Source organism: Sapajus apella, unplaced genomic scaffold (genome assembly GCF_009761245.1).
Source record: "Sapajus apella isolate SASKATOON/1434 unplaced genomic scaffold, GSC_monkey_1.0 scaffold21, whole genome shotgun sequence".
Taxonomy (NCBI): Eukaryota; Metazoa; Chordata; class Mammalia; order Primates; family Cebidae; genus Sapajus; species Sapajus apella.
This window is the reverse complement of record NW_022436961.1, coordinates 4,866,824-4,881,056: the sequence shown is the minus strand read 5'-3', so window position 1 is coordinate 4,881,056 and position 14,233 is coordinate 4,866,824. Positions and strand designations below refer to the sequence as shown.

The 14,233-nt window shown below is 37.5% G+C and overlaps 1 protein-coding gene across 2 annotated transcripts in view; it reads left to right on the top strand.

The window, feature by feature from the left end:
• The window catches only part of ADAM9 (ADAM metallopeptidase domain 9), a 115,845-nt gene that overhangs the window by 7,407 nt on the left and 94,205 nt on the right, over window positions 1-14,233 (top strand). For both annotated transcript variants that reach the window (XM_032288141.1, XM_032288140.1), the window contains exons 2-5: window positions 6,073-6,170; window positions 10,229-10,287; window positions 11,920-11,998; window positions 14,058-14,134. In XM_032288141.1, coding sequence (XP_032144032.1) covers window positions 6,073-6,170; window positions 10,229-10,287; window positions 11,920-11,998; window positions 14,058-14,134 — 313 coding nt within the window. The remainder of the gene's footprint in view (window positions 1-6,072; window positions 6,171-10,228; window positions 10,288-11,919; window positions 11,999-14,057; window positions 14,135-14,233) is intronic.

The window sequence follows — 14,233 nt, the reverse complement described above, 5'->3', positions numbered from 1 at the left end:
GCTACTATTTGGAATTAAAAAAAAAAACCTGAAGGGAATTTGGGGAAAATCTACACAGGAGATGAACAGGAAAAAAGTAAAAAAACTTGACCTAGAGATAAGAAAGGAATTTTGGGGAAAAAAACACAGAAAAGAGGATTTTCATACAATTAGTATATATTATTTTGATGGCATTCTCCCAGTACATGCGTTTGTTATGATTTTTATAAATTTTTATGGCATGGCTTTAATTCAGAAGTGGATGCTTGGGTTTTTAAATCAAGATGCCAATATCAGAATAACAGCTTTTACATACAGAAATTATTCCAGGGTGCTGCAATTTTGAAAGCCTTTTAAAAATAAATAATTATTGCATTTTGCTTTTCAAAATGAGAATTGTGTTTAAAATGGAAAAGAAGGAAAGAAAGTTATATAATTTTCCAATATTTAGCTTTTATTTTACTTTGTTGGCAGTCTGGGTAAAAGATTCATAGAAGACGGAGGACTTGGTTTCTAGTCTTGGCCTGAAACTAGGTGTGTTAGTTACTTCATAGGTAAAGCAAACTGACTTTACCTATAAAGTAACTGTACCTATTTAAAAATAAAATCTCTTTACCTGCCTGCCCATGAGAACTATAGTTGCTCTCTTTTTGCAGACATTTGTTTTTCACTGTTCTGTTTGCTTCTGAGTTGTAATGAAAAACTTCATTTTGGTTCTATAGTGTTTAGCTTCTAGTATAACAGTTGTCTGTGTCTGTCAGCATATATATTCTTTCTTTCTTTCTTTTTTGGCAGGGTCTCCCTCTGTTGCTTAGACTGGAGTGCAGTGGTGTAATCACGGCTCACTGCAGCCTTGATCTCCCAGGCTCAGGTGATCTTTCCACTTTAGCCTCCTGAGTAGCTGGAACCACAGGCATGTACCACCATGCCCCGCTAATTTTTAATTTTTTTTTTGAAGAGACAGGGTCTTGCTATGTTGCTCAGGCTAGTTGGGCTCCTGGGCTCAAGTGATTCTCCTGCCTTGGCCTCCCAAAGTGCTGGGATTTCAGGCTTGAGCTACCATGCCTGGCCAGCATATATAGTCTTGTCTGTAGTGATTTACTTAAAGAGACTTTTTTTTTTTTTTTTTTTTTTTAAGTGAAAGCAAGTTTATTGAGAACATAAAGGAATAAAAGAATGGCTACTCCACAGGCAGAGCAGTGGCTTGGTCTGCTTAGCTGAGTGTGCTGATAGTTCCTTCTTGATTATATGCTAAGCAAGGGGTGCATTATTCATGAGTTTTTTGGGAGAGGTGCGAGGATTTGTCTGAACTCAGGGTTCCTCCTCTTTTTGGACCATATAAGGTAACTTCTGGGCCTTGCCATGGCATTTGTAAACTACCACGGTGCTGGTGGGAGTGTCTTTTAGCATGCTCATGTATTATAATTAGCATATAATGAGCAATGAGGACAATCAGAGGTCATTTTCGTTGCCATCTTGGTTTTGGTGGGTTTTAGCTGGCTTCTTTACTGCAAACTGTTTTATCAGCAGTCTCTGTGACTTGTATCTTGTCACCTCCTATCTCATTCTGTGGCCAAGAATGCCTACCCTCCTGGGAATGCAGCCCTGTAGGTCTCAGCCTTATTTTACCCAGCCCCTATTCAAGTTGGAGTCAGTCTGGTTTTAGGGTCTCTGATATATTTTCCCTCATCCTTTTGCATGGGAACCTTAATCTTAAGGATTGTAGAGAATGAAGATCTATCTTCTGTAACTTCTTCAGGCTGAATAGGAGCAATGATATCCCTGCCTAACTACAGGGTATCTTGTATCCAGGGTAGAGAGGAGCTCAGTCAGACATCAGTATCCTGAGGGTCATTCACAACTCTGAGTTCTGTTGAGTTTACAACACAAAAGGTGATAATCTGGAAGATGAATAAATGTTCAATTTAAGAAAACATTCAGTAAGCTTATCTTGCATTCCTAAACAAAGAGTTTAATAGCAATATATTCCATGACAGTAAAGCAAAATAAGTAAAATTATTCCAAGTAAACTAAATAGAAAGGCATTCCATGAACTGGGTAATTATTGGAACCAAGCTGATATAGGGTCATTAATTAATTCCAATATATGCCCAGAATTAGAATACTGATCCAGATGTTAACATTAGCCATCTGGAGCTAATGTTAACATTAGCTTGTTTCTTCTGAGCTGCAGTTAGAGATCACTGATTGGTTCACTGAGATTAGCAGAGTCAGTCCAAATTGCAGTGAGAACTCAAAAACAACTGATAAGACTAGAATTTAATGGCAGGTGTGTCTTAGTTCTTGAAACATAATTTTTCTCTCTCCTGTTTCCTATTTTCATTAAAAACAAATCATGATAGGACTGATAGGACATGATAGTTTGCAAATTAAGGTTTAGTCTTATTATACTTGGCCTGATTATTTGAAATTAGCGCAGTAAGAATAATTATTTGCTACATAGGTACTTTTTTTCGTTGTTGAGACGAAGTATCACTTCATCTCGGCTCACTGCAGCCTCCGCCTCCCAAGTTCAAGTGATTCTCCTGCAGCCTCCTGAGTAGCTGGGACTACAGGCGTTCATCACGGTGCCTGGCTAATTTTTGTATTTTTAGTAGAGATGGAGTTTCACCATGTTGGCCAGGCTAGTCTCGAACTCCTGACCTCGTGATTTGCCCACTTGAGCCTCCCAAAGTGTTGGGATTACAGGTGTGAACCACCGAGCCTCGCCATAGGCACTTTTTAATTGGCTTTGATGGAACTTTCTTCCATAAGGAATCTCAGATAAGACTGTTTTTTTTTAAAGCTGAGCTCAGCCATGCGTTTGTATTGTTAAATACAGGGATGAGTTGGGTAAATTTCTTTCCTCTTGAGGTCCCAAGATAACTTGGCACTCCTGGGCCTGTAGATAGTGACATTCATTATTTACAACAGGCCAGGAACCTTGTACAGGGACTGTGTAGACAAGGTATGTGGCAATTTTTCCCAAGGGGCTTTTACTGGTTCTGTAAAATCAAGTTTGATTCCTTAAAGGGAAGCACAACATTCCAGTCAAAACTTGGTAAAATAACCTGTTTTCTCCAGTTGTGTCCTGTTGCAAAGGAAAATAGATCCTTATTGTACTTATGCAAATAACTATATTGCTGTGAGTTAAGAATACTTAACAACTGGTTTCCAAATTTTGGAGAAGTCAGGTAGAAATATGCTTCAGATTTTGTTCACAGGGATTAAATAACTCAAAAGAGAAGTTTTCATGGCTCTGAAAAACAAAACAAAGGATCAGTGAGTTTTAAGCAAAAAGTCATACAGGAATAATTTTAGTCTTCTGATAGTTCAGTCCATGCAGTTAACTCCTGTTCTGCTTGATATTCATAAACATTTCTCCTCTCCATGCGAGTCCTGAAAGTTTTTTTTCCTCTATTCTAATGTCACATCTCCAAAGTTATCATAAACTTGCATTTAAGAGCACCTGTTAAAGTCCTGTAACTGATTATAAAACATCTTTAGAAGAGGATCACAATGAGACAATTTTCTGTGGATGCCAAAAAGTCTTAGGATAGCCACCATTAAAGCCACAGTTGACAAGGAAATACGTTTACCTTTGTGGCATACAACAATTTTACATAATAATTATTAATAACATATTAAGTCATATCAGAATTACAGGCATTTCTCATAATGTTGGAACATATACCAATAACATTTATACAAAAGAAAGCCAAACACTATTTCATATTTGACAATGCTTCCTGTATGATTTTTATACCAAATAAGCCAAACATGACATTTTTGGACTTCAGCCTTCATAGTAGCTGGGACTGTAGGTGCACACCTTCATGCCCAGCTAATTTTAAAAATTATTTATAGAGACAAGGTCTTGTGATGTTGCCTAGATTGGTCTTGAACTCCTAGGCTCAAGTGACTCTCCCACTTTGGCCTCCCAAAGTGCTGGGATTCTAGGCATAAGCCACCATGCCCAACCCTGGAATGAAATTTTTAGGGATAATATATAAACTTGTGATTTTAGGAATTTAGGAAAACTGAAGGTCATTTTAGGTAAGGAAATGGTCCATTCCTCAGTTAATTTAGGATAAGGGATATTTCTGCCCAGTGATTTGAAGTCTGCATCTGTTAAGGCCATAGATTTCTTTTGACATGGTTTCTAATTGACATTTCTAAATATTTCAATAATATTAAATTGTAGTGTGTCATAAATATGCCTTGGAGTATCAGAGTCCATTTATGGTGTTTTTAATGTAATGATTTGAAGCCACATTTGGACATATATGCTGTATAATAGAAATATAAGGGGTTAATGGGTAAAGGGTTTAAAAACTATGTTTGTCATTCATTGTATTGGATATGATATATTTTATGGTTTCATGTTTGCAGCTGTTTGCATCTTTTTAATCTAAAAACAGACACAGTTATAAACATTTTATATACAGTGTTATCTTGGAAAAAGCTAGGTGTAAGTAATCTGTATTTGAGAAATCTGAGGGGTATAAGGAAACTAATGAGTGAGTGAACATATAGATTGGATCAAAGGAGGAGAGTATAAGAGTAGGGAGACCAGGTAAAAAGTTATCATAGTCATCTGGAGGTTAGGTTAGTAAGGGTTAAGCCATTGGTAATAATGCTGGAAGAAAAAGAGGTCGTGTTGGACTTATTGAGAGACTATACATTAGACTCTGACATGGTGTGTCTTCCAAAGAGATTTGTGGTGGCAATTTTGATTATACTCAATTTCCATTCAAGTGGTGACTTTAGAACCCAAGCCCTGCTTAAGACATCAGGATTCCATGCTGATAAACTGAACAGAATTGGAAATGGGAGTAAGTTTGCATGACTTTTTCAAAAAGTTCTTAACTGTTAAGAAATGTTTTATAAAGTTTTCGTTTTTGTGATGGCTTAATGGCTATAATTTGAGAGAGTGGCTACCTTGTTGGGTATATACTTGTTAGAGTTAACCCATCAGATACCAACAGTATCTTTTCCCACTTACTGTCCTCGACCATTTAATAAATGTCACCAAACCAGTGTTGCTCTAAAGGAATACCTGAGATTGGGTAATTTGTAAAGAAAAGAGGTATATTTGATTTGCTGCAGGCTGTACAAGAAGCATGGCACAGGCATCTGCTTCTGGTGAGGGCTGCAGGCTGCTTTCATTCGTGGCAGAAGGGGAAGGGGAGCTGGCGTGTACAGAGGTCACAAGGTGAGAGAGGAAGCAAGAGAGAGGCGGAAGAGAGGCTCTTTTTACCAACCAGCTCTTGAGGGAACAAATAGAGCAAGAACTCTTTCTCTTACCCTGGCCCCCTCAGGGAGGGCATTAATCTGTTCATGAGGGATCTGCCTCCATGACCCAAACATCTGTCAATACGCCCCACCTCCCAACGTGAACACACTGTGGGTTAAATTTCAGCATGAGATTTGGAGAAGCCAAATATACAGACTATAGCAGTAAGTGTTTAGTAGTATCATCTCAGAGGATGTCATTTATGCTGGGTGAAGGGGAAGAATGGGAGATAGTGAAGGGCGCTAGACTCTAGGATGCCTTTCCCCCATTTCACCCACCAAACCAGTTCTTTTCTTTCCTCTTGTGTTTATACCTTAAGATTTCTTTTGAGAAAAAAGGGTTAGGGTTTATAGCCAAAAATGTTTGATATGATTGCTACATACATATACATATATATACATATGTATGTAGCAATGTATCAGTCTTTATCCAAACCATATATATATATCCAAACAGTATATATGTATGTATGTATGTATGTGTGTATGTATGTATGTATGTATGTGTGTGTATATATATATATATATATGTATGTATGTATGTATGGTGTTTGGATACGGACTGGTATTCTTCTTTAAGGAAATAAATTTTCCTCCTCATACTTATTTAATATATTGCTATTTTTTTGTATTAATACAACTGTATATGAAACTACTTTTATTACATGCATATTATAATATGGGAATGTTAGGTGATTTTTCTGTGATTTGAACATTCAGCTTTTGGTTTTCATTATATTGTGTGTCCATGTAGTTTTTCAGTTTCATTTCTTATATTTGTTATTGCCTTTTCTGTAGGCTTTCAACAAACCTCACATCTTTCTTCTTATGAAATTATAACTCCTTGGAGGTTAACTAGAGAAAGAAGAGAAGCCCCTAGGCCCAATTCAAAACAAGTAAGTTGTATCTTGAGAAGAGCATATGTTTAATTTTTTTCTTTTCTATTTTAGCACAAAGGTGTTATTTGTAGCAATGATCAGTTCAGTGAGTTACTACTTGGTTGTTACGTATTATAGCATTGATGCTATGTCCACTGGACATTATGGTAGTAAAAACAACATATTGACATACATATTGACACTGGTATTGATGTCCACTGGACATTATGCTAGTAAAAACAACGTATTGAGCCTTAGTATCTTTTTTTTTTTTTGAGATAGAGTCTTGCTCTGTCAGCAGGCTGGAGTGCAGTGGCACAGTCTCGGCTCACTAAAACCTCCGCCTCCCAGGTTCCAGTGATTCCCCTGCCTCAGCCTCTCGAGTACCTCGGACTATAGATGTGCACTACCACGCCTGGCTAATTTTTTTTTTTTTAAACATTTTAGTAGAGATGGGGTACCATGTTGGTCAGGATGGTCTCGATCTTCTGACCTTGTGATCCTCCCTCCTCGGCCTCCCAAAGTGCTGGGATTACAGGCGTGAGCCACCATGCCTGGCATTTTTTTTTTTTTTTTGAGACAGAGTCTTGCTCTGTTGCCCAGGCTTGAGTGCAGTGGCTTGATCTTGGCTCACTGCAACCTCCTCCTCCTGGGTTCAAGTGTTTCTCTTGCCTCAGCCTTCAGAGTAGCTGGGACTACAGGCATGTGCCACTGTGACCGGCTAATTTTTGGGTATTTTTTAAGAGACAAGTTTTCACCATATTGACCAGGCTTATCTCGAACTCCTGACCTCTGGTGATCTGCCTGCCTCTGTCTCCCAAAGTGCTGGGATTACAGACGTAAGCCACCATGCCCAGCCAGTATATATATATATATTTTGAAGACATAATGATCAACTCGAAGCATAACAGAATAAAATAGTTAAATAGAATTCTGTCACTAGGGTAGGATGCTGATTATATACATTTTAACTGACAGCAATGGTCACAGTGATTTTATTATAATAAGAGCTAACCTCACTCAGTTTGTGATAGCTAGAACACTTTATAGTGTATCTTCACTGACACTGGAGAGTAATAATGTGTTAAATGCATATATTTTATTTTAGGGAATATTTACTAAAATACAAGTTTTATTTCCATATTAGAAGAAACTATGCTGTTAATGGGGTAACAAGGGCACAAAAGTTATTTTTTCTACTATTCTTTTGTAAAGTTTGTTCAGAAATAATCTATTTGAACTTTAATTTTATAAGCCTTTCAACTTTATAAAAGTATAATTAAATATTCTTGTAATTTAACAATGGCAGGTAATAAAGCATAGAATTTAGCTTATTCTGAATTGTATTAATATCTGAATTGCTGATATACTCAGAAATGTAAGGCAGCATGCCTGTTTTTTAGGGAATGGGCATTATAAAAAGAGCACTGGTGTTGAGGATCAGGAGTTTAGGGAATGGGCATTGTAAAAAGAGCACAGGGAGTTTTTGTCCTCCCTGTGAGTACCACCACTACTAGTTGGTGGTCATTCAACTCCATTTACTCCTCTACAACTGAGGAGTGAATGACTCTAAGATCTCCTCCATAGAAGAGTTTATACATTTTACTTGTTTTTGGTTTAAACTGGACAGTCTACCGTCTGATTATGTTTTGTCTTAGAATAGAGTTAATCAGTTAATTCCTCTTTGGGTGAGATCTTGGCTCACTGCAACCTCCATCTCCTGGGTTCAAGTGATTCTCGTGTCTCAGCCTCCCAAGTAGCTGGGACTACAGGTATGCGCCACCATGCCCAGCTAATTTTTGTATCTTTAGTAGAGATGGGGTTTCGCCATGTTGGCCAGGCTGGTCTCGAACTTTTGGCTTCAAGTGATCCACCCTCCTCAGCCTCCCAGAGTGCTGGGATTACAGGCATGAGCCACCTGTTTTCCTTCTTGTCTTCAGTTGTTGGTAGACTTTTTGCTTAGGGACTGTGTTTTCTACTTTTTTGTGTCTCTGATAGTATCTTCATCAGTAATTCCCTCGTTGATACTTGTGATTGTCATAAATAACCGTCATTTTTATGCTTCGGTAAATATTTGGGAAGTGGTATGGTCAGTGCATATTGAACTGGATTTTGCTCATTCAACAGTGAGTGTAATTTACTCATTCAAAGTATTTATTGAGTTACTATTGTATGTTAGGCACCATTTAGGTATTGGGGATATGGCAGTGAACAAAACAGACAAAAATTTATGCCTTTGCATGAATGCAATCTTGTATTCTTTGGAGCTTGCATTCTAGTGAAGGGGGAAGGGGAAGAGACAAAACAAAACAAAAAACCAAAAACAAACCCCAAACCAAAAACATGCTATCTTACTTCAGATGGTGATAAGTGATAGGGAGGCTGGAAATGGTGAGTTGCTGGGGAGGGAACTGCATTTTTCAATAGGATAGCTGGGGAAAGCCTTATAAGAATGTAACCTTTTAGTAAAGACCAGAAGGAGTGGGGTGAACAGTCCAGGCAGATACTTGGGGAAGGAATAAACTATCACAAAACAATCTTCAGTCTCTCAGATTTCTTTCTAGTAGACATAGCAGTGATGTTTTTACCTCATGTGCTTGTCCAAGAGCAGAATGAATGGAAAGGCACATGCCAAAGCTGTGGCAATGGGAAGAACTTGATGGTTTTGATTGCCCACTGGAGACTGAAGTAGATAATGAAAAGTTCTTGGATTCCCATGCAGGATGTGGAGGAAGAATGACAGGATCCATAGGTTGGTCTAGTGCTTAGAAGGCAGAGGCAGATGTGCCGTGGTGGAGAGGATGATGCTGTTTCTTGACAAAATGTTAACTGAGTCTGGAAACGGTAGGGAACATTAAATAGACACTTCTGGTAATGTTAGTTGACGCGTCCCTTCATGACTTTCTTTTTTATTTAAGTGTTAAGGTGAAGTCAGATCTCTTAGTTCCAGAGATCACGCTGAGCACTTAACGGCTAATGACATGGTAGTTGCTGGGGAAGTTGTTTCAGAGTTGCTTGAGGTAGAGAAGATGATTTCGTGAACTGGAGGATGTTACTTTAATTCCTTGACTCTAAGATGCCATCAATTGTGAGACACACCATATTGTTTTATGTACACTAATAAAGAGACAGAAGTGGCCGGGCAGGGTGGCTCATGCCTGTAATTCCAGCAATTTGGGAGGCCGGGTGATCACTTGAGGTCAGGAGTTCGAGACCAGCCTGACCAATATGGTGAAACCCTGTCTTTACTAAAAATGCTAAAATTAGCCGGGTGTGGCGGTGGGCGCCTGTACTTCCAGCTATTCAGCACCTGTACTCCCAGTTACTCAGGAGGCTGAGACAGGAGAATTGCTTGAACCTGGGAGGTGGAGGTTGCAGTGAGCTGAAATTGCACCACTGCACTCCAGCCTGAGTGACAGACTGAGACTCTGTCTCAAAAAAAAATAAAAATAGAAAAAAAAAAGGCAAAGTGCTGTCAGTTAGACTGCTGTGCCTTTGTATGATGCCTCCTCATTTCAGGGGCCTCCTCATTATATGGCATTGTAATTATAAGGCATTATAATGCCTCCTCATTAATATAAGCGAAAAAAGCATGTTTTAGAATTGATGAAATGAGGTAAGTCTTGTAATTCATATCATAAAAGGAGTTGAATTTCTTTTCAATTTCATATAACTAGAACTAGGGATAATCTCTTGAAACCAAGAGTTTCATTTCATTCAGAGAAAAGCAGGAACTATCTTATACTGTAGGTAATTCATTGATGGACTTGAGAAGATAATTGAGAAGATAATCCCTTCAGTTATAGCTGAATTAGAAATGAATTTAAGAAGAGTTTAGATAGACATAAAGGTTATTTTCCATGATCAGTTATTAAAGGAAGGAAGGGATGATCAGAGTATAAAATTATTGTTTAAGAATAGACACAAAGTTCTTCTATTAAGCAGTTCAGCCAGTACCTGTTTTTCTTCTTGTTTTAATTCAGGATGGAATTTCCTGCATCTTATAAATGAGGTGTTGTTGAAAAGTAATTTTTAAGACAGTGTTTTATTCTTCTTTTCTCCACCTGTGCATTTAGGTATCTTATGTTATTCAGGCTGAAGGAAAAGAGCATGTTATTCACTTGGAAAGGAACAAGTAAGACATTTAATTTATCTTGGCTTTTCAGTAATGTTTTTCCAATAGTATATTGGTTTTGTTTCTAGTTTGATATGGTTTAGTGGCTCCTGAACCCTGGTATTAAGTAGATTTAGCTCTTCATGTTCGTGCTGCACAGTGGCAGCTGGCTGGGCAGACAGTGATTTCCAAACAGGAAAGAAGGCAGAGACCAAAGCCAAGCATCCCTGGTTTATTCTTTCCAAATGCATCACTAAGGGAGCAAAGGCTACGCATGTGTCAGGAAGTTGCGGGCAGGGGAGCCTGCAGCCACTGAATAGGGTCCAATTATTGGAAAGACGAAGGTTCCACAGGCTACTCCCATGCCTACTCACATAGACTTTAGTAAAGGTAAAGGACGTAATGCATCAGGACAAAGAAAGTACAGGCAGTCATCAAGGCACGACTCCCCGGTCCCTTTCTCAGTTGTACAGATGTGCTTTGCCTCCAGATTATGAACCGCTGAGATATGTGTGAGGGATCATATTTTCTGGGGAGTTCAGACACAAGTTTACTGAAGATATCTTTTATACCTCACTGATCATGTACCTAAAGTCAGGCTGTGTATCCAACTAAATCAGATAAAAACCTTCCATTTATTCATTTCTAGTCAATGTAGACAGGCTGGTCCCGGATGCCTCCAGGGGAGTTTTGAACCTGAAATGGCATGTTTATGAATCACTGGTTAGCACATTGCATCCCTGATTTGTCTATGAGACCTGGAAATAAGCATACAGCTGCTCCAGTCCTGGTAGAGAACCTGATCCTCATACACGTGCTTTATGCCTCTCAACCTCCTAAACACTGAGTGAAGCTTTGGAAATCAGGAATAATTGTTTCTTTCAACAATTGAGGCAGAAATTTGCCTCCATACTTAGCAGGTTAGTTCTTCTTATTTATATAGAACCTTTAGAAAAGAGTGTAAAAAACCATTTATTTTTCTTCTGTAAATATGATATACTGTCAATAACCCAGTTTTTACTTTTCCTGTGAGTTGTGTCTGAAACATTTAGGGACCTTATTTATGATATCTTAAGTTTTTTGCAGCTAGCATTTTATGACCATTAGAAAAAACATGTAGCTTAATATTAAATATTATTTACCTGTAAGTAATGTACACTATTTCAGAGTTGTCTGTTTATGAGCTTTTCCTTTTTTTTTTTTCTTTTTTTTTTTTTTAAGAGACAAGGTCTTATTCTGTTATCCAGGGTGGAGTGCAGTGGCATGATCATAGCTCACTGCAGCCTTGAACTCCTGGGCTTAAGCAATCCTCCCACTGCAGCTTCCTGAGTAGCTAGGACTATATGTGTGTGCCACTATGCCCAGCCAATTTTTTATTTTTTGTAGAGACAGGGTCTCACCATGTTGCCTAGGCTCGTCTCCAACTCCTGGCCTCCAACTCCTACCTCAGCCTTCCAAAATCTTGGGGTTACAGGTCTGAGCCACTGCACCCGGCTATTTATGAGCCCTTAATTTCACATTAGCACATTGAAAAATAATAATTTATCTGACGAAAGTTCTTATTTACTCCTGCTCATCTCATCTAGAAATAATGCCTTATGAATCATGTCCTTAGCTGTAGATAATTTAAATGATGTTTTATTTCTCTTCCAGAGACCTTTTGCCTGAAGATTTTGTAGTTTATACCTATAATAAGGAAGGGACTCTAATCACTGACCATCCCAATATTCAGGTAATATGTTTTCCTCTTGATTCCATAGAAAATTTTAAAACAATTATAATTTAAAAATGAGTTCCAAGTAGGCACTCAGGACTGTTACAATGCACAGCTCTACAGGGCACCTTTAACATTGTAACATATAGGTTATCCTGGGAAAAGTGGGTGCATCTCTATAGAGTAAACTGTACCTTACAGCTCTCCAGGTACTCAGTAATTAAAGTTATTTTCTAAAGACTAGGAAAGTCAATCTTCTATTTAATGGTAATCCTTACTGATGAAGGGAAAAATTTGATATGTTTTGAAAATAGGAGTTTTTGATTTTTGTGTTGAAAGTTACTGTCTCTAAAAGTGCACTTATTAAAACATTTAATTTGTTATTAATATGTAGTAAAGAAAACCATTCATTTGCTGTTATGTGTTCTAAGGTTCTAAATTTTTGCTGAAAATAATTCTTTCCTAAAAGAGGTGCGGTCCTCTCTGCATCAGAGAACAGAGTACTCCTGGGGACAGAGCTGGCCAGACTACTCAAAATAATTGGCAGATGTCAAATTTGGCTTTGTGTGTTTATTACTAGGGGATAAACATTTCTAGTTTTGTTTGAGTGTTTTACAGTCCTTTTTGGCAGTTAGGTATTACACATTTTTTTCTTTTGCAGTGGTTTTCATGAGAAAACTTTATTCCCATTACATTTTTTTTCTTCTGAACTTTGTAATATTTTGCTAGGTTGAATTGTTTCTGTTGGTTGTGCACTTTTGCAGCATTCTTCAAATAAATAGGAGGCAAAAAAATCTTTATTTTAGATTAATTATTAGTACTTAACAAAAGCCAAGGAAATGCTGACTTAGGCCTATCCTCTTCCGGTCCACTATCTGATTTCTTTATCTCAGTCCGTCATTGGTCTGTTGTTTAATAGAAAATTAGTAGAGGAGTTTGAATTTACCTTATAGCATAAACCAGATAAAAAAATAACCCATCCTTCCAGTCACGCATCCAACAGTTACCAAGGCAGAAGGCCAAAGACCACATAGTTTGTGTCACTTGACAAAAGCAGTAATGTTAAAAGGCATATTCTTCCTCGTAGAGCTTTTTTGGCATACTTCTTCAGACATACACTGTTTGGGCTTGAATTTTGTTTCATTATTTGCTGGCGAAGTTACTTTAGTCTGTTTGTGCCTTAGTATCTTCAATTTAAAATGGAGTAATACTTACTGTATGGAAGCTTAACTGAGTTAATACTTGTAAGATGCTTATAACAGTCTGACAATTTTTAACGCAATGAATATTATTATTTGTTGCTGTTATTGAAAGTGTATGTTCTTAAAACTGCTAAAAATAGATTTTAGTTATATAGAAACTTACATAAGTATTATCTTACATAATTCTTAAATATCATAAGTATGATTGAGTTGTTATGCTGGGTGTTTGAAAAATGTCAATTAAGACCGGTGGAGTCTCACTTATTTCTTGATTATTTAATATTGTTCAAGTAGGTGAAAGTGTGATTGTAGATTTCGAATACAAATTAAAACTTTGATACTTTGATTTTTTTTTTTAAACATGGCCAGATTGTCAAATATGATGACATATACTTTTGTCCATAAAATGAAATTAAGTTTCACTGAAAAATTTACATACTTCCCTCTAGGGACTCTATTGCTGAAGGTTAAAGTTTATAAAGCATCATTCAGTGTCTTCCACAGGATCATTTTACACAAACACAGTTTTAGTGAGTTGTCAGCCAGCTGCTTGTTGGCTTTTTGGATTGACTGTGATTTAAAATGTTAAAGATGACATAATGCATGTTCTGCCCCTAGGCTGAAAGGTCATTGAGGCAGAGCTGTTTGTACCTTGTATCCCCTGGAATTCTGCCTAAACATTTGTGTACTTGTAGGGTGGTAGGAGATAGTCTGCAGATGGTCTGAAGAATGCCATGTGATACTATGAGATGCCAATAATATAAATAAAACTTCTTAGTTGACTGGCCTCAAGTAATTTTGTTAGCTCTGCAATTTCTTTGATGATTTTCAGCAATATAGCAATATTTGAAGATAATACAGTATTTTCCATTTAGAATCACTGTCATTATCGGGGCTATGTGGAGGGAGTTTATAATTCGTCCGTTGCTCTTAGCGACTGTTTTGGACTCAGGTAAGCAATTTCCTGTATGTTTTTTTTCTTTTCCCTATATCTTATCCTTTTTCCTATTTCTGTCTCAAGATTAAATCATTTTGGGCACTTAGCAAAATT